The sequence below is a fragment of the Mus pahari genome, chromosome 18 (genome assembly GCF_900095145.1).
Source record: "Mus pahari chromosome 18, PAHARI_EIJ_v1.1, whole genome shotgun sequence".
Taxonomy (NCBI): Eukaryota; Metazoa; Chordata; class Mammalia; order Rodentia; family Muridae; genus Mus; species Mus pahari.
The window spans coordinates 44,863,854-44,884,805 of NC_034607.1; the positions used below are offsets into that span (position 1 = coordinate 44,863,854).

General features: G+C 39.7%; 1 protein-coding gene across 2 annotated transcripts in view; it reads right to left on the reverse strand.

Annotated features, from left to right (window-relative positions):
• Prkd3 (protein kinase D3) overlaps positions 1-20,952 on the reverse strand; it is a 72,352-nt gene that overhangs the window by 12,304 nt on the left and 39,096 nt on the right. The window contains exons 6-13 of one of the 2 annotated variants that reach the window (XM_021217613.1): positions 16,320-16,512; positions 15,701-15,778; positions 13,710-13,893; positions 12,672-12,795; positions 9,240-9,317; positions 7,578-7,854; positions 3,441-3,490; positions 365-437 (exon numbers count right to left, since the gene is read on the reverse strand). In XM_021217613.1, the coding sequence (XP_021073272.1) occupies positions 365-437; positions 3,441-3,490; positions 7,578-7,854; positions 9,240-9,317; positions 12,672-12,795; positions 13,710-13,893; positions 15,701-15,778; positions 16,320-16,512 (1,057 nt within the window). Of the gene's footprint in view, positions 1-364; positions 438-3,440; positions 3,494-7,577; positions 7,855-9,239; positions 9,318-12,671; positions 12,796-13,709; positions 13,894-15,700; positions 15,779-16,319; positions 16,513-20,952 lie in introns of both variants that reach the window. The other variant, XM_021217612.2, reaches the window with a different exon arrangement.

The window sequence follows — 20,952 nt, forward strand, 5'->3', positions numbered from 1 at the left end:
TTCAGTTCTTCAGACCTGAGAATATTCAAGTCAACAGAAGATGAATGCTGACTGCACATTGGAAACTAGTGGAAACATACTTCACGAACAGTGCACACAACCCAACACAAACACATCTTTACATACGAGCTGCTGCAAGAAGAGATAAAGACTACTGTAGAAGTAACTTCCTGATTCTGCCACTCTTAGGTTTGCTACCGAAATGAAGAGAGACTTCGTTTTAGAGAAAAGGTCTTAGCTGGGAGGATGGAAACCAGCCATTGAGGAGGAGGGCACTTAATAGAACTGTGAGCTAAAAGAATGTCAGTTGTCTTCAGATTTCATGAGTCAGAAGACATGTATGTAACAGGTTGTAATTGCTTACCTCCATAAACAATGCCAAACTGGCCAGAGCCAAGCACCTCGTCCGCAAAGATCTGGTAAACGCTGCTGATGTCCTAGAGAAAGCAAGTGAGCACAGTGTTCTTCACCGAGCAAGCAGGGCAATGTCGCAGACTCAAACACTTAGTTTCAATTTCATGTTAGAGGCAAAGAAATTTATGAAGCACAAAACATTTTATGAAGCAAAGGCTTTCTGGATTTTAGAGAAAGTTAGCCTGGTCTTACACTATGATTCAATATGCAAATGTAAGTTATTCTTTAAGAAGACCCTTAGGAGCTGGGTGTGGTGACACAGGCCATTAATTCTAGCCTTCCTTCTAGGCATAGGCAGGCATGTCTGTGAGATCAAGGCCAGCCTGGTCTACATTGTAAAACCTGTCCCAAAATAAAACCAACTCAACTCAACAAAAACCCTCCAGGGAAAAAGATGCTTTGAGTTGAAAATAAATCTCCTATTCAGTACTGAACTATAAAAAAATTAAGGACAAAGTTTTACCAAAAAGACTGCTATCTTTGACTTGAAACATAAAAACAAAACAACAAAATACTAGGCTCAGGTGATCGCTCAGCTTGTAAGGGGCTTGCTGTGCAAAGACCTTAGATTGACTCAGAGCCTAGTTTTAAGGAGATGTGTGTGGTGCTTCATGCTTCAATTCCAATGTAGGCAGGTTGAGATATGCTGGTCACCCAGCCTGCCTGGTCGCTAGTGAGAGATGACACGCACACCGCACGCAGGCACACTCCACACAGGTGGAAGGTGCGCACCAGGAGGGATGTCTGAGTTCTCCCTCTCCAAACACGTGCTCTTAGAAGCCACATCCAAAATAAAGACCTAGATTCACACTGGGGTTGAGCTAACTTTGACAGACTGATAAGATGTGTGTGGAATTCTGACATAAATCACGCAATAGCACCCCTACCCCTCTTTTTCTTGGTTACCATTTGCTGCTCTCAGAACATTCAAACACTAACTTGGAGTGTGTAGTACCAGAACTGCATAATGGGTTTGAAAGATGAATTAACAGATCCAAAGTTTCAGCCTTGAAACAAAGTCCAATGCATGTGTATATACACACACGTTACATTATAATGAAGACTTAGAGTCATTTGTATATGCTTTATCAACCTCAATCAAATTTTAACTGACAAAATTTTTGTTCTAATCAAGATAAATGAGGCCAAAGCTAAATCTTTGTTCTCCTTAGCCATGGATGCATGGATCTTTAGGGTCCTGAGTTTTCTCTCATGTTCTTGGGATTCTCCTTATGTTCTGCAATATGGAATTTACTTTAGCTATCACCAGGACACGAGACATAGGTCATATCTATTTCTGATTAGAAATGCATTGTACAATCTCAGAAAGTTCCAAACATATGTTAGAAAACTATAATAGCTTCAAACTCCAGGTCAAAGAGATTTTTTTTTTTTAATCAGAGAACAACATTTTAAAAATCTCTAGCATATTTGTTTATTTCTCAAAGTACAGCCCTGGTTCTTTCTTTGTAACTCTTGGTCCATGGTTAAGTTTTTAAAATGACTGGACAAATCAAAGTCATATTTGTGATATATGAATATATCATGAGATTCAAATTTCAGTGGCCACAAATCTATTCCAACAGTGTACTGGCTAGTTTTGTGTCAACTTGACACAAGCTGGAGTTATCACAGAGAAAGGAGCTTTAGTTGGGTAAAAGCCTCCATGAGATCCAGCTATAAGGCATTTTCTCAATTAGTGATCAAGGGGGGAGGTCCTCTTGTGGGTGGGACCATCTCTGGGCTGGTAGTCTTGGATTCTATAAGAGAGCAGGCTGAGCACGCCAGGGGAAGCAAGCTAGTAAGGAACCTCCCTCCATGGTTTCTGCATCAGCTCCTGCTTTCTGACCTGCTTGAGTTCCAATCCTGACTTGGTGATGAACAGCAGTATGGAAGTGTAAGCTGAATAAACCCTTTCCTCCCCAACTTGCTTCTTGGTCATGATGTTTGTGCAGGAATAGAAACCCTGACTAAGACAAACAGTCATACTCATTCCTGCTACAGTGGCAAAGTTGGGCAGACTCTACCACGTAACCACTTAATATTTGGTCCTTTACAGCCAAAGGTTGCCCCACTACTACAAAAGTTATTTGCTGAGACACAGCCATCAAACTTCATCTACTCAGTCCATTTCCTGTGTCCTTCCAGGTACTCCACCTGCTCCTGGTACCTGCATGACTCGTCCCCCCAGCAGCCTCCCAGCACAAGGCTTTGTCAACCCATTCATCCTCTAAGTGTAGCTTTAGCAAGCTCTCTCTGTGGGTCAAGATGAAGTAGCCTCACCAAATACTAGATGTTAGCCTATCATTGTGTAATATTCTCCTGTGAAAAAATTCCTATTTTTATGATTTAAACAATAACAACAACAAACAAACAAACAACTACCCTAGCTTCTCCCTGAAGTAGAATTGCTCAGGGACAGCATAACTACAAAGTTTAGCTTAGTATATAAGCTTTAGCAACTGGTCAGTACTTGGGTGTGGGGGATGTGGAGGTCAACCCTATGAAGGAAAAAGTGGGATGGAGAGTGAGGTACCACAGGCTCCTGCGACTCCTTAAGAGTCTGGATCTGCCATAAACTGCATTAGATCTAAGAAGGCTAAAAGAACAGAGGCCAGGGCAGTGGCTACTTCCCTGTCTTCATAGAAGTCCTAACAGGTGACGATTCTCCCCTCACTCCTTCTGAGTTACCTCATCAGGCAGGGTTTTCACTGGAGCATGGTGACAGTGTGGTGAGATATGATTGGCAGAGGAGTTAGAGGCTTGGGATTGGCTCAAACACTGCTTACAAGCTTATATGTACTGCACAATGCTGAACAATAAACTCAGATCTGTACCCTGATGCTGCTCTCCAGAGTCTGATTCCCAGGATTCAGGGTTCATCATGTGACTCCATCGCCTCTCACCTTCTGTCCTTGGTCCTGTTCCCACACTTGGGACATAGACTTAATCCTGATAAGACTTCCACATTAATTTCCTTATTTTAATTATTCAGTCTGCACACATGGGATATACTTATTACTTACGACATTCTCCTGAATCTGACAGTTAGACACGGAGATACTGGTAGCCAGATCTTCTGTAAAAAGAATGAAATATAAGAAAAACACAAAATGGTCAGTATATGACTTAATAGTATTTAGTGGAAATCCATAGCTTATCAAACTTTTTTTTTTTTTAAAAAATAATTTTTTTTTTTTTTTTTTTTTTTAAAGATTTATTTATTTATTATATGTAAGTACACTGCAGCTATCTTCAGACACTCCAGAAGAGGGCGTCAGATCTTGTTACGGATGGTTGTGAGCCACCATGTGGTTGCTGGGATTTGAACTCGGGACCTTCGGAAGAGCAGTCGGGTGCTCTTACCCACTGAGCCATCTCACCAGCCCAGCTTATCAAACTTAAAATTACATCAATATAGATAACATATGCATTAAAATGTTATATACGATACTAATCCATCAACAAGAAACTGAGTAAACAAAATATGACACATCTACACTAATAACACTCTAAATATTTAATAAACAGCATAGATCTGTGACATAATGCCCTACTAAGGGCTCAGTGTTAGAGCATCTGCCTTTATGTGTGAGGCCCTGGCTTCAGTTACCAGCACCGTCAGGAACAAAAGAGGAAAAAGCAAGTTGTGGTGTAGCAGTGTTTGAATTAAAACTAAAAATGCTACTTCTGGTGAGTGAGTGATGTAGGCTGCGGTGTGAGGACTGTAATATTTATATCTATATACTGCTTATATTGTTTTACAACACACGAAAAAGTATCAGGACAGATGGCTCAGTGGTTAAGAATACTGGCCATTCTTTCAGAAGACCTGGTTTAAGTTCTAGCATCCACTGGGTGGGCTCACAACCATTTGTAACTCTAGTCTCAGGGGAACTGATGTCCTATTCTGGCCTCTAGGGGCATCATTCACATATGTGGTACACAGACATATATGGAGGCAAAACACCCAGGCACATTTTTTTTTTTTTTTAAAAGAATCCATTACTTTCATTAAAAAGTTTAAATTAGATAAATTTACACAGTGGTAATGAAATATGCCTTTTATGTGTTAGAATAGGTAAAAGGAATTTATAAAAAAGACCCCAGAGTATATGACCTTATATTTTGTAAAAGGAAAAATAAAACAATGTAGTAGTTAGTATGGACTCCCATCCTCCCACGTCCTTCCCCAATTAGGACATCTATAGCAAACGGCTGACACTGGTTCCTTGAGGGCAGGGAACTACAGGGCTGAGACGGGATGGGCCCTGCATGTGTCCCCAGGGTTGCCTCAAGTCAGATGACATATTCCTACAAAGATTTGATGAGTTACTGTGATAAACAAATAAAGTAATAAGAAAAGGGAAGGGCTGGTGAGATGGCTCAGCGGGTAAGAGCACCCGATTGCTCTTCCGAAGGTCCTGAGTTCAAATCCCAGCAACCACATGGTGGCTCACAACCATCTGTAACGAGAGATCTGACTCCCTCTTCTGGAATGTCTGAAGACAGCTACAGTGTACTTACATATAATAAAAATAAATAAATAAATCTTAAAAAAAAAAAAAGAAAAGAAAAGGGAAATATGGAAACGAGACCAAAAAGCCATGAAGACAACCCAGAGAAACAAATCACAACACTCCCTTCACAACTGCACATATCAAAACACAGCCAATTCTTCATTATAAATAAGTAACACAGGTTGGGGAACGGCTTAGTATGCAAAAGCATTTGATCTAAGTTTAATCCCCAGCACCTATTTTAAAAGGCCAAGTGCAGAGAGAGGAGGATCATGAGAGCTTGCTGGCTAGTCAGTCTAGCCAAAGGCTAGTCCATTTCAGTGCTCTGAAGGGAATGAACAGAGAATAATAGAAAAGGACCTGAATCTCACCTCTGGATTTGTACTCAGGTACACACACACACACACACACACACACACACACACACACACACACACACAAACGAGAAACTCTATTTAAAAATATTAAGCCAATTCAAAAATATTTTATGTCATCCAAATCTTTTTTTTTTTTTTTTTTTTTTGAGACAGGGTTTCTCTGTGTAGCCCTGGCTGTCCTGGAACTCACTCTGTAGACCAGGCTGGCCTTAAACTCAGAAATCTGCCTGCCTCTTCTTCCCAAGTGCTGGGACTAAAGACCTGCTCCACCACTGCTTGGCTCCAAATTTTCCACTTTTTTAGGGAATAGTCTCACTATGCACCTAGGCTGGCCTGGAACTCCTTATGAAGGTTATGCTGGCCTCAAACTCAAAGACAGCACCTTCCCTCTACCTCCTGGAGTGCTACAATTAAAGGAGCATACCAGTACACTCTGTATTGAATTTAAAAATTTAAGACTGATCAAGGAAAGGCACACCAGCAAAATTACTGTGCCTGCCAATGCCTTTCTAGTGGTTTGTTTCCTAGTTTCATTATTTTCTTTTCTCTCAATGGCCTCCTCTATCTGGATCCATCCAGTTTTAATTTCTCTCAGTTTCAGACAACATGGGAATATCAGTTAAGTCTCGGGCACGCTGCCAAGTACACTATGTGTATTTATTACTCCTCCCACTTTGGATGCAGAACACTGGAGCCCAAGATCACACAGCAAAGTGAGTGGCAGCAGTGTACATTCTCCCTCATCTCCCCTCTTACTCTAGGATTCTGCCTTAGAGACTTTTAACCAAGCCTTTGGAAGTTAAGAATAAAATGTGCACGTCTCTGGTATTTCTGGGGAAAGGCTCCTAGTTTTGATTAAATGTTAGTGCTGCCTACACTATCCAGAACTTAAACACTGTTAGCCATCCATCCACCCATCCTTCCTCAGGACGTACCAAAGGCTGTCCATGACTCCAGCCTTCACTCTCGATTACACCTGTCTCCCCAACAAAGGCAGCACTACCTCCTCTTTTTCCTCACCTCTGCCTATCCCACCCTTGACTGCAGTCAACATTCCAAATCAAGTTTTCTGCTATGAAGCCCCTGCTTTTCCTATCCATACCTCAGTTTCTACAGTAAAGCATTCCTTATTTTGTCCCTGCACTGCATTTGCTGCTGCTTAACATTCAAATATTCATCTCCCCCTAAGTAGCTTCTATTATTTCTCTTTTGAATTTTAGTTTTAGACCTAACATAATGCATGAAACAGTTGCATAAAATAATACAGGTAAGCTGAGATAAATTGTATTTGGAAAGTGGCTAATACTTACTTCAATATATTTGTTTAATTATGATGTTTCTCTATAATTCTCTATGAACATAATTCCAATAAGGTAAAAGTTGTATTGGACTGTAATATTTTTTTACTATTAAATAAATATTCATTCAATTTGGGTTTAAAGTTTTGTTGGTATAACAGTATTAATAGTCTCTCCTCCCCCCAACCCCATTTTTCCTGAGTCAGGATCTCACTCTGTCCCTGGCTGACACTCAGACCAGGCTGGCCTCTAACTCACAGATCTACCTGCCTCTGCCTCTTCAGTGCTGAGATTAGGGAGGCATGTACCACAATGGCCACTTCAATATTTTTAAATTTCTGCCTTGATTCATTTAAAAGTAACATCATTCTGACCTAACATATTTTATGAGTATAATGTAAAAATGATACTTTATGTCAACACACACACACACACCACACACCACACACACACACACACACACACACACACACACACACACACAAAACCCCAAAACAAAAACCAATTCATAGACAGTAAGCAGCTAAGCACTGTAGCACTATTCTTTGTCTTACTGGCTGGCTCCACTCAACACTAACAATTCCACAGTAGCTACTATTATAGAGCAGCAAAAAATTACCTGTCTCAGATCTGACAGCAGGCTAGGAGATGCAGAGTTTAAATGTAAGGAGATGAGGGTAGCTAGCTGTGGATATATACTGGAACCAATACTCATTCTCTCTCTCTCTCTCTCTCTCTCTCTCTCTCTCTCTCTCTCTCTCTCTCTCTCACACACACACACACACACACACACACATGTGTATATGAATGATATTCAGCATAACTTCATAAAGGTATTAACTAATAGTATTGGTAATTAAAGACAAAACTTAAGCATTAAAAATGGAACGAATGAGATAGCACAGTCAGACAAGTGTATCTGCCAATGCTTAAAGATAAAGCAAAGCCGCCAAGGTGTTTCCACTTACTGTGGTCTTTCCCTTGCCCTGGAGAAGTACAAACACTTGCTTGAGGAGTAACAGGCATGAGGGCCTGGCGAATTGCTTTTTCCCAGCTCTGTGCCACATCTAGTCCCACTCCAGTGGCAGCGAGAACAGGATTATGAGAGCTGCTCCCATTGTTCTCACCAACAAAGTATACCACAGTATCGGTGATGATTTCAAAACAGTGTGGGTTACTGCCTTGTGAAACGCTGGTGAAATCTTGCGGTGAAGATACACGGAGAATTTCTGAAAGTGGAATTTCCTGTAGTAAAAAAGTTGAACATTGAAAAACTATGAATACACATTTTTTTTATTTTTAAAACAGAAGCAAAGATAAGCATTTCTATGAATGCCACTAAGTCCAACACACTATACAGCATACGGATTAGGCAGCCAAGTATTATGGTATGTCTGTCTTAAATGATTTGACTGTTCAGTAATGCTAGAGGCAGATCACTGAGTATTAGAGACTCGGCATGGGAGATGTGTAAAATGCTTACAAGTATGTGGACCTGTCAGATCCCCAGAGCTGGAGAGGAGCAGGCAGGGCAGATGGATCTCAGAGAGCTCACTGGCCAGATAGTCTATCCAGAACAGTGAGCTCTAGGCTTATTCTAAAAAATAAGGTGTGTGTGTGTGTGGGGGGGGGGGGGGTAGAGAGGCTCAGTGGTTAAGAACACTTTCTACTTTTGCAGAGGACTTGGGTCCATTTCGCAGCATCCACGTGGCAGCTCACAACTACCTGTAATACTAATTCCAGGGGACCCAATACCCAATTCTTGCAACTATGGCATCAGACATACACATACATTCAGGCAAAACACTCATACACACATACAAAAAACAAAGCAAAACAAAACCTTATACTTAAAAAAAAAAAAAAAAAGGTGGGCAATGATAGAGAAAGACATCTGGCATCTGCTTCTGCTCCTACATATATATGTACAGTGTGTACTTAGATGCAAATGCACACACACACACACACACACACACACACACTCTTCATGATGTTGGCAGAAAAGCATTTACAAGGATCGTTTGCCTCCACATCCAACACCTGTAGACTAACTGTCAGTACCAGTGGATAGGTGCATCTCCAGTGACCGCACTTCTGGAAGCAATACCCTTAAGCTGAGCAAGCATAAATAATGGCTGGGGGCTGGAGAGATGACTCAGCAATCAAGAGCACTGGCTGCTGTTCCAAAGGACCTAGGCCCAATTCCCATCACCCACATGGTAGCTCACAACTGTCTGTAATTCCAGTTGTAGGGGCTCTGATACCCTCACACAGACATAAATGCAGGGAGGACACCAATATGCATAAAATAAAAATAAATAAAGTTGCTTAAGCATTCCTTCTAGTCTATACATTGGCCTAAATTATTATTTAATGTTTAGTCCAAGTAATAGGCCAAAACCAGACAACTGACTTTTTTTGGTGTGTAGTGTGTGTGTGTGTGTGTGTGTGTAATGGAAGTGGAGGGCAGTTGCTTTAACAAGGACCTAACGCTGACCTCTATAAACTTTATTAGGCAGTCATAATAAGTACATTTACATAAAAATGAAATTAACCATACAAAACTTTACTGAAACCAAAAAATGCATTGTCACAATATTTTAACATTTTATAAAATACAAAATCCTTACCTTATAATATTTTGATCCAGATTCATTTTGAAACAATGTTAGACATTTACTGTCAAGTCTCCAATAATGTCTCTTTCTCTATTAAAAACAGAAACCAGAAAATGTGGTTCAAAAATGATTCCTTCCAAAATACTTGCACTTTTCCTTGCACCTATCCATTCTTCTATTTTGAGTAGTTTAAATGAGGTTTAAAATTTTCAAAATATAAAAAGGAAATCTATTGAAATGTATCACTCCCACAATGACTTATATCCCCATTTCTTACTGTTACCCAAGTGAAGTATGTTGTTAGGTTTTGGGGGGGGGGTCCTTTCATACAAATTTATGTATGCACACAGAAATATCTGTATTTCATTCATTCACATGCATAGATTTATATAATTTACTTCTATGCTAAATTTCTGGATGTTGTCAAAAAATAAACACAGAGCTGCTCCCCAAGCACAGACAGGCAAGGGGTTCTGAGGCCCCAACCATCCCTGTTCATCCCTGTTCCTGGTACCTACAGGTAAGGGCTTTCTGGATGCAGAGCCCCAGATCCACACTTCTGCAGGAGATGACAGGCTTGAGCTGTACTTGAGCCAGATCACACTTGAGCTAGATCAGAGGGTTTTTTTTTTTTTTTGGTCACGGACAGCAGTCTGTAGACAGCTACATAATTGGTCAATGTGCTGAGAACAAAAGACTCAGTGCTCAGTCCTAAATGGGACACTGATATTTATCCCATCACCACCAGGGCTCAGGTAACATCACACCGGAGGCAGAAAGAGCAAGATGGGGAGGGTGCTGTGAAATGCCATCTTCAGGGAATGAACTCATATAAGTAGCCGTGGTTACCTGTGGATCTACACATGATCAAGCCAGACAAAATCCTGGCACAGGTGGAGTAGATGATCTTTGGGTCTCACCCCTTAATGAGGAGTCATTAACAGTGGACATCTGCTGGGGGAGGGCGAATCATTCTTTTTTTTGTAAGATGTGGCCACTGGTAGGTTTTCATCCTCCACTGGGTATTTATCTGCAGTACTCACTAACTTAGTGGCTATCACACACACACACACACACACACACACACACACACACACACACACACACACACAAGACGTGAAGATGAAAGGGTGATGTGCTGGGGGGACACGGAGAAAAACAGAGTACATATGGTATTTCACTGTATACATATATAAAATTCTCAAAAATAGAGAAAAAATTAAAAAGATATAAAAACAGTTTTGGTAGTATTAAATTAAGACTTGACCTAATTTATGGTCTTCTCCATTGGTGATACAGCCACAGGGGTAACTACTTAGACAAGTGGTTCTCAACCTTCCTAACACCCCAACCCTTTGCTACAGTTCCTCAAGCTATGGTGACCCCCAACCATAAAGCTATCAAGTTGGTACCTTATAACTACTATTATGAGTCATGATGTAAATATCTGTTTTCTGATGTTCTTAGGCAACCCCTGTGAAAGTGTCACTTGCCCTCCAGAAGGGGAGTGACCCACAGGCTGAGAATAACTGACTTAGACCCTTTTAAACTTTTTGATCTCTGATGTAGCAAAAGCCAAACAAACAAACAATCTGTTAGATCAGTGCAAGTTGAAGTTGATATTTTTATTATAAATAAAACCACACTTTATGTATAAGAGTAATTTTATTTCCTTTTTCTGTGATCTCTTTTCATATTAATTAACATTTTTATTGTGCTGTGATATTTTATTATCAATGTGTTGGCTTTTTCACAAATTCTTGTTTAGTTCTTATCTAAAGCATAAGTTGAAATACTTTTTCCAGTTTGTCATTTGTCTTGATTTTGGGTTTGCCAAACCCAGAATTTCTTCAACGAGATTGGTTCATGGTTCTCCCCTCTCCAACACAGAGTCTTTATAAAATAACTGTTCTAATGTTTCTCCCACCGCTTTAACTTGAAACCATTTAAATATCTTGATTCGTTTACCTTTGTTACATGTGAAGTGTGATTTATGTTATGGTCATTTTTTTCCCACAAAATGGATCATTGGTTACCCTAAGAGTATTTATTGAGTTATTCATCATGAGACACACCACTAAATTCTTATATGTGTGTATATTTCTTTTATGTTCCTGTTGAAAGGACATGGATTATAAACAAATGGAAAAATATATAGCTGTAATTTGTACTGCTGTCACCATGTAAAACTTACTGAAACCAGCTAAATATATTAAACACTTCATACATTTTAAAATATTTTTATTCTTTGAGCATTTTATAGATGTATACAATGTATTTCAATAATTTTATTCTCATTCCTCCCCCTAATTCCACCCAGATCTCACACTAACCTCCAAAGTTTGTGTCCCTCTTTAAAGAATAACCCAGGGTCCGGTTGGTGCCACCCATAAATTCCTGGGTATGGGGGCATCTGAGCATGGCTGATCTAGCAGGAGCCTTATCCTTAAAGAAGATCAACTTTCCCTTCTCCAGAAGCCCTCAGCTAGGAACAGGAGCTTCTGAGCCCCTCCACTGTCATGGTGACGCCACAGCTGCTGAGTCCACAAGCAGAGCAGTCTTGTCATGCCCAGATGACAGTTTCCCTAGGGTCCTCCCTGACTCTGCCTCTCAGTCTTTCTGCCCCTCTTTCACAGTGGTCCCTGAGCCTTGTGTGAGAGGAGGCAGAACACGGTGGTGCTGTCTCATTTGGGGCTGAGTATTCCATGGGAACTACTCTGTGCTTTGATTAGATGTGAGTTTTTCTCTGTCAACCGCGGTCTTCTGCTCAAAGGAACTTTTCTGAGGAGATCTAAATACTGCCAGAGTCTAACTTCACATTATTCTAGAAAGGCTTGCTAAAAAATACTCAGCAAATTTTAATGGCTACTGATTTACTGACTGTTACTATATGCCAAATATTGCCCTAAGTTCTTCTCATATATATTATCTCATTTGGATCTATGAGAAAGTTACTACTACTATACAGACTATATTACTATACTATACTACTATAAAGAAACTTGAGGCATAAAGAAAATTTTACAGTGTTGCTAAGAGACTTACAACAGGCTAGCTCTGCAGCCAGTCCTCTCAGCTACCCCACTCTGTTGAGTCTTCCTCTGCTGTCCTACTCAATCTTTACAATGCCTCCTCTTCGCTACACAGATCCATGAGAGTAGGTACGTTTACACTGTTTATACACACCAAGACAATTGTTTCCTACCTTACCAAAGATGACTGTTCATGTGCAATTTTAATTCTTTTCTTGTTTAGCATAATCATATTCTGACCATTACTCTGATGTTCCTTTTGAATCTTGATGATCACTCTAGCAAAGCTTTTAAACACTGCTGTAGTGGGTATGATGTCAGTACAGATTTCACTCTTGTCTTAACTTTCACAGTGCATACAGCAGACCCATCACCCAGCTTCCTAGCATAGCCGCACGCGTGTGGTACTGACCAGGTTGTCCCTGCTGGTGTAATGGACCATCCACCCTTCCTTCACCACTGTGCTGCTCTTCCTCTTTGTGTGCTTGATGGACTGTACCACCCTCATCAGTGGGATATTATTGCTTGTGGATGGACTAGAAAATATTTAAAATTTATGATCAATATTTTCAATATCTAGTTTAAAAAAATCACACCTCACCCAGTTTCTAAAACATAACTGAGTTAATATTTTTCAAAGTGTTGTAAGAAGACAATGACTTAAAAAGAAATTAGCTTTGTTATACTGATACATAGTAAACTTATCAAACTACTATAATACTGTTACTAATCATGTTTGTCATGACCCTTCTGGAAGGACATGGCCACACAAGAGAGGATGGGGAGGGGATGGGGGGATGATGGATAGAGCAGAAGGAATCTTCCAGCCAGATGATTTGGAGCCTGCAAGGTCATGTGGGTTTGCTGTTGAGGAATTTTCTTGCCCTAGGCAGAAAAATAAATTCATAAGGCAAAACATGTTTACTCAACTTCACATGGCTCAAATTTCAAAATCAGTCGATCATATTAGAGAAAAATACTGTTAAGGGAAATTACTTATAGGTATTAAGAAAATTAAACAGTATAATAAATAAAATCAGGTTATAAAGAGTTGGAGAAAATGTGCAGGTGTATGTGTATGCCGGCATCTCAGGGATGTATTCTTCACTGCTGGGTTACCACCTGATTACCTGTATGTGTAAACAAACAGGCTGCTTCAATTAATTCATAGGGACACCTTTAGTAGTTGCTCTACAGTGAGATATTTTATCCAGACTTTATTTAAACAAAGTTCTTTTCTTTTTAAGAAAGTAAAGATTCTCTTGCTTTCTACCTTGAGTTGATAGCAAAGGTAATAGAATTTATTTCAGAAATACTGTGATGCATGCAATAATTAACCATGATTTAATTAGATTTTAAATTAATTTAAAATTACATTTAAAGAAAGGTCACCTTTCCTAAATGGAGCTCCTGACCTGCCTTGGCCTTTGTTAGCAGCGTAATGCATTACCTGATTGTCTTAACAGTCTCCTCATCTCGCTCCACGTCGAGATCAGTTGGGTCAAGGAAGAACATCTTGTCTTCGGGAGGGGATGGCTCTTCTGAGTCATCCAAGCCCCGACTGCCGTCACTGTTCACATCACTACTGTCAATATCCATCGGCATGTCAGCATCAGTTCCCACACTGCACGGCTCTAGGAAGGTTTGGAAAGAATTGCAGCTCAGCAGTAATAGAATATTAATGCATCTAAGCAGATCTAGTCTTAAAATTAAATAGAAAAAAGTTTTAAAACTTGAGAAAAATATCCTTGAGATTCAAGATGAGGGAGTCTTTATTTTTTTCCTTACTTTTTTGTATGTGCTGGGGATCAAATCCAGGGCCTTGCAAATTCTAGGCAAGTGCTCTACCACTGAGAAAGTATATGTAAAAAACATTAGATAAGGGAGTTGAATTCAGAATATTTGTAGAAATTCCACAGTTCAATAATAAAAGACAAAACATTTACTTTAATACTGATGGGCTGTAAACCCGTGCAGTGGCTTTGGAAGTCGGGCAGGTCTTCAAAATAGTCAATACAGAGTTATCAAGTCGGCCAACCTCCTACATACCAGATATCTGAATAAAATGAAACCATATGTCCACAGAGAAGTAATACTAAAATGTGCATAGCAATATTATCCCTAAGAACCCCAAAGGCAGGTACATCACAAAAATCTACTAACTGGTGACTGCAATAAAATGCACTTACTTCTCTGAGAGCCATATCATTTGTCCATAACTAAATACTGACAAAGGCTACAATATGTATGAACCTTGAAAATACTGTGCTAATTAAAAGGAGACAGCCACCAGCCTCCATATTGATTGTATAACTGTATTTATGTTCAATGTCTAAAATAGACAGACATAAAAATAGAAAGTTGTCTACTGGTTGCCAGAGGCTATTAAAGTGAAAATAGGGTGGGAATATGAAGTATATAATTTTTGGGAAAATGAAAATCCCTAACATTAGATAGAGTAATGGCCACATAACTTTGTGAATATAAGTGGGTAAATTATAAAACAAGCAAACTATATCTCAGCCAAGCTGCTAAGAATATACCACCAAGTTACTATGACCTCTATAAATGAAGAAAGGCTTAGTATGTCAAATTATAACAAAAGTAAAGCATGTGAAGAAGCAACGTAGTGTGTGTGTGTGGGGAGTGGGTACATAAATAACCAGCAAACATTTGAAAGATATCCAAACTCATGAGTAACCAGAAAATTGTACATTAAAATGAATACACAGTATTTCATATCCATTTATTGAAAGGTAGTCTAAGCAGACCCAAGACAACTTACAACCATGAGAAAATATACAGAAAATGTTAATTAAACTCTCAAGGAGTTCAATTTTCAATCATTATCCTCTTCCTAAAAAAACTCCTTACATTTACTTTTATCAGTCATGTAAAATGTAAAGGAAAAGTATGTTGGACACTTACAGCATATGCTGTTTACTCCTTCCTTCCAAAACCAAGTAATTACTTATTTTTAATATCTTTAGGGAGAGTGATAGATTATTTGAGAGAAAAAGACAGACTAAAGAGTGAGACATGGATTCAAATTCTAGCTCTGTCACTTCTTGGCCCTAATTCTCATGCAAATTATTTAATGGATTTGTACCTTAGACACTTATCAGAAACACCTCAGAGGGTTGGTCTTACATTTAAAAGTCAATAAATAGAGAATGAATAAAGATGACGGCCAAACTTTAAAAGTGATCTGGAAATCAATTATGCAACACCACTGAGTCCTGGAGGCCAAAGTAGCAAGATGGTTAAAAGAAAGATGGAAGGCATTAGCTGCTCATGTGTTGTGTCGCTGATCCTTGTGTTCTGCTTAGTTATTAAGTCAGAAGACAATCTCAAACAAAGCCAGTAAATAAAATGTGCAAACAACCTTACCAGAGTTGATCTTTTATAAAAGTTAAAAAAAAAAAAAAGAAATAATTTTACCTCCATTGAAAGTAACCTCGCCAAGGCAGTCTCTCGGTACTTTGGATGCGCAGCGTTTATGGCAATTGAATTTGCAATCTAAAATATAAATATTCAGCTTATAATTTAAACAGGTAAAATCAAATATGATTATACTTCCTTTAAGTCACTCAAGAACAGTGTCTTGCTCTAAGAACTCAAGTCTTAGGCAACAGTTTGGTTTCAACTTCCGATGGCACTTAATAGTTTTCCAACCTTTCTGTCACTTAACCTAACCAGGGGTAAGCTTCGTCTGTGCAGTGAATGCCATTTGTACGATATGTCTCCTCCTCCTCCTCCTCCTCCTCCTCCATGCATAATCTAATATGCATAGATTTTCTACTTACCAATATATTCTCTTATACTTAAATGAAAAATAGTACCATGATTTCTTATATAGTTCTGATTATTTCTTTTTAGAAGTATAGAACACTGGAGGTAAAGTTTGGAATGTGTGTGTGTGTGTATTTTTCCCCCTTTCTTTTTTAAGCTAACTACAAGAACAATTTTTATAGTAAATGATACTGAAACTTAGATACTTTAAACTTGTATTTTTATTTAGAATACCGATGAATTGTAGCAGCAATGTAGGCAATCCTACCTTTACACTGCATTCCTTGGCGGAAGAGGCCTTTCAGCAGGCGCTTGCAGTACTGGCATATGGTCGGGCGGCCGTAAGAGTGGACAGCAAATGTGTGTGGGACTTTGACCCTGCACATTACCATCTTTTCCATCCAGATTGGACGACCACTCCAGGACGGGATTCTCTTACTGGGCTCTTGGTGAGTATGTGACTAGAACAAGTAATTTCTGTCAGTATAGGCTAATCTTAAAAACAAAGTATTGGGAGCAAAATTTAAGCACAAGTTCTTTATCTGGAATGCTAAAGTCAACATTTAAACTATGGGCCTCAGCAGCTTCCTTTGGACTTAATTTACCAACATTTATGTGAGGGAAGTATAGACTTTTGAAGAATTTAAGTAATTCTTAACACAAGTATGAAGAAAGGAGAGTCATTTCAGAGAGCAGAAAAACTACCAGCAGATTTCAGTTTTTAGCACCTTTGAAAAAGAAGCACAAAGTTAAGATAGTGGTACACGACAGAATACCACTCAGCTATTAAAAACAAGGACATCATGAATTCCACAGGCAAATGATGGAACTAGAAAATATCATTGTGATTGAGGCAATCTCTAGGATGTGCCAGAGACCAGAGATGGGAAGAGGTCCAGAGGGTCTATGGGGGTGACTCTATCTGAGATTCCTAGCAGTTGGGCATATGGATCCTGAAGTGGCCACTTCCTGTGGCCAGGTAGGACTCCCAGTGGAAGGATAAGGACAGCAATCTATCCACAGAGCCTTCAAAATGTGTACTGCCTACAAGATGTGTAGAGAGAAAGTGCAGAGACTTATGCTAAGTGCTCTATTATATATCTGGAAGACGATCTAAACATAATCACATTTTGAGACACAAAGTTTGGACATGTCCCCAGATGACTGAGAGGATTACACTCCAGTCCTTGTCTTCACCGTCAGAGGCGGCACCCTGGATTTATTCTCAGTGTGTCAGTCTACTCTGCGCTTCCTTCTCCTCCATCTACTATATTTGGTCTGTCTCAAGTTCAAATTATACAAGGCACAGTAGAACTGATTTAGCTATTAGTTATCCAATACAGAGGACACCCCTGTAAGGAAGGTTTTTATTTGCCAGTGGCCAGTAGTACCTTTGTTCATGTCCTGCTGGCATCAGGGCATTAGGGACATAGTACAGATCATGTGTGCCAGGTACAATTGTCAGTCTGTGGCAGTAGCAGTCACAGAGTTATTTAAATTCTATCCCCATCTAAATATGAAAGTGGACTCAGATTAAAATGAGTGGTTAGATTTTCTGCATCGGATCCCTGAGATTATCATTTTTTCCTTACCTCAATGTGTCCTGACCCACATCACTCAGTAATGACCCCTCAGTCACAGTGACTGCCTGGCAGGAGAGGTATGGCAGGCTTACTGAGCAGCAGAAGGGAGGGGGAGGAGGAGGTCAGTAGATTTAGCCAGAGAATTTGGTTAAAATGGGACCACTGACATCACACAACAAGAACTGAGTGAAAATTCTGGCCTTGTTTTAAAGTCCTCTATTTGCAAATTAGCATTGGCTTAATTGTTTTTCCGTATTAATGTGTAGCCAGAAAATTTCCAAAAGTAACTTATTTCCAATTAGTTTAGTTGTAAGCTAATTAATTCCTCACAAAACTTTGTAAAATCATTGCCAATCAGATCACACACACACACACACACACACACACACACACACACACTCTCTCTCTCTTTCGAAAGGAAATAAAAGAATTAGAAAACCATCAACTCTGCACATTTAATCAACACTGGAGAACCTCTGAGATACTGTTGTGCACCGGCGCAGACCCTGATGCTTTCCTTTTGTCCTGTTATGGTCCCTCAGAAATACACTGAGAGGAACACTCAACCATTCCACCTTCAGTACTAAGCTGTGGAACCTTAAATCTTACTGCTTTCATTCTAACCAAATTCAATAAAAATCCTGTTCTTTTACCTCTTTACACTGTCTTTTATGATCATGATAGAAACAGCTTTGTACACACAGATGAAGGCAATCTCAGAGTTATGTTAATAGGTTCTGCTCCCAACATACCTGTTTCGAAGCTTATTTCCTTATTCAGTGAGGCTTTATATCTAGGCATCTATCTATCTATCTATCTATCTATCTATCTATCTATCTATCTATCTATCTATCTATCTATCTATCCATACATCTACCCACCCACACATCCATGTCCTCATTTTCCCTAAGAATACTGGGTTGATAGTGTGCCTCTGATGACTAACACAGGCCTGAGAGCCCCTTCACTACCCTTGGCTCAGCTTCAGGGTTGCTTTACCTTCTAACTGCTCTTCTTACTCTCCACCAACAGAGGTTGGTCTTGTATTGGAGAAACTTCACGCAGGATACATATGCGGGGAGGAAGAAGGAATACATACTTGCTCATAAGCCAGATCAGCTAGATCAACATTGGTGATCAGCAGGGTGACAAATGTTATAGCCAGATCACCCTTATACTCAGAACAATAATTTTATTTTTCAGTGTATTAAGATCATAAATAATCTAGTGATGATTTAAAATATTCAAGAGATTGTATGTAGGTTACATCCAAATATCCTGCCAAATTCTATAAAGGAGTTGGACAGTAATGGATTTCACTATCTGCTGAAGGTTCTAGAACCAATACCCTGCGAATACTACAGGATGGCCGTACTTCCCCTTTTCTCTGCCTTTCTGCCTTTCCCAAGTCAGTACCAAGCAACTGTGGGTAGCTGCCACCAGAGTATCATTCGTGGGGCTCTTAAAGCAATATATACGTCTTATTCCCTGATAGGTTCCCTCTGTGGTTCAGTGTGTAAGACACACCAATGCTCTACTACCAATCTCCTCCCAAGGCCTTCCCTATGTCTATACACAGCTTCTCCTTCTCAGCCTCTACACACACATTCCTTTTCTATTCTCTCTTGGGTGCTGGCTGTTGTCAAGCAGGGTCTCACTGGCCTAGAACTCATGATCCTTGCTTGAGTACTGGGACTGTCTTTCTTTTTCTACTTCAAAAATCTCTTTCAGTGGCTAAGTGGTGTACAAACAGGAGAATTTTTAGAAGAGGATTACATAAATTTTTACTTGGCTATCTCAATTTGTAAAGATTTTATTGAATGGACGATAGTCCAAAGCTTTGCACTGTACTAGTGTACAGGTCCTGATAGCAGTGATACATAAAAGTGGTTTAAAACCAACAGATGGCAAGATTACAATTTACAGATATAAGCCATTTCAAGTACTCCTAAGCACATGAATCTACTGTATTTATCCTTGGAAAAAACAATACACTAGGGGAAAAGTAACTAATTTAAAAATAGTAAGATCTGAATTTAATCTAGTGTTTCTTATTAATCTGCCCTGTAACTCTGGAAAGCCATTTAACCACTCTGTCTCTAGAGTCATGTAGATAACAGATCTAGTGATGTACCTCACATCTTGAGAACCAGCACACTCATTCATTCATTCATTCACTCATTCATTCATTTATATCAACAAAGTTCCAAGTACTGTGCTAAGCAAAGTGAGTCAGACTGAATTTTACAGCGAGAATTTCTCTATGTTCATAAACCTCTTTATGGTCTTTTATGACCGTGATGGAAGTAGCCTTATACACGCAGACAAAGGCAGCCTCAGTTACATTTAAGGGTTTGCTCCCAATATGCCTGTTTTCAAGCTTAACTCCTTCCTCAGTAGAGCTTTACATCTTGGCTCTTATTTATCTACTTGTTTATTTATTTATTTTTTGAAATTTATTCCTCGTTTTCTATAATCTAGTACACAAACACTTGGCAGAATGTTAGACTCACAAACACAGTTTCAAAAGTGTGATGGCATTCACAAACCTAGGCCGCGCTGTAGGGCTAGGTAAGTGCTACCTCACTCAGAACTCTGTAGGTGGAGCAGAGCAAAGCAACTTGGCAAAGTTTAAGAGCCACCACTGCCTTCACACACTTTCCAGTGGCAAACTGTGCTTGTGTGCAACAGACCTTCAATGATGAGAAACTCCTGAGAGGGAAAGACATGCTGTGACCGTGGGTGACACCACTGAGCAGGCTGCGGGTAGTGATGCAATGAGAACAGAAAGCTGCCCATTTTGTATACTGTGCTAATTTTCAGTGGAGAGCTGCTTCCTCCGCCATCACTGTGCACATCAGACTCCACATGCATCGGCCGTTGAAGACAGACTGGTACCAGCAGCTCTCCAGTGCACTTCCAGTCAGCAGTCCCTCACACTCGGAGGCTTCTAGGTTCTAAGTAGCTATTAGGTTTTCCTGCTTTGCAGTCTATAGATGATCTTTTTGGAACTTCTGAGAATCTGCTCATATAAGCTGATATAATAAATTCTGTCATTAAAACACACACACACACACACACACACACACACACACACACACANANAGAGAGAGAGAGAGAGAGAGAGAGAGAGAGACAGAGACAGAGACAGAGACAGAGACAGAGACAGAGAGACAGAATAGGTTTTGCTCCTCTGGAGACCCCTAACATAGTTATCTACTGAAGAGAAACATAATTGGAGTTGTGTATTAGGAAACCTGGCCTTATGATTCATTACATGTAAGATTAGGTGAAATATGGATGCTGGGTGCCAGGATA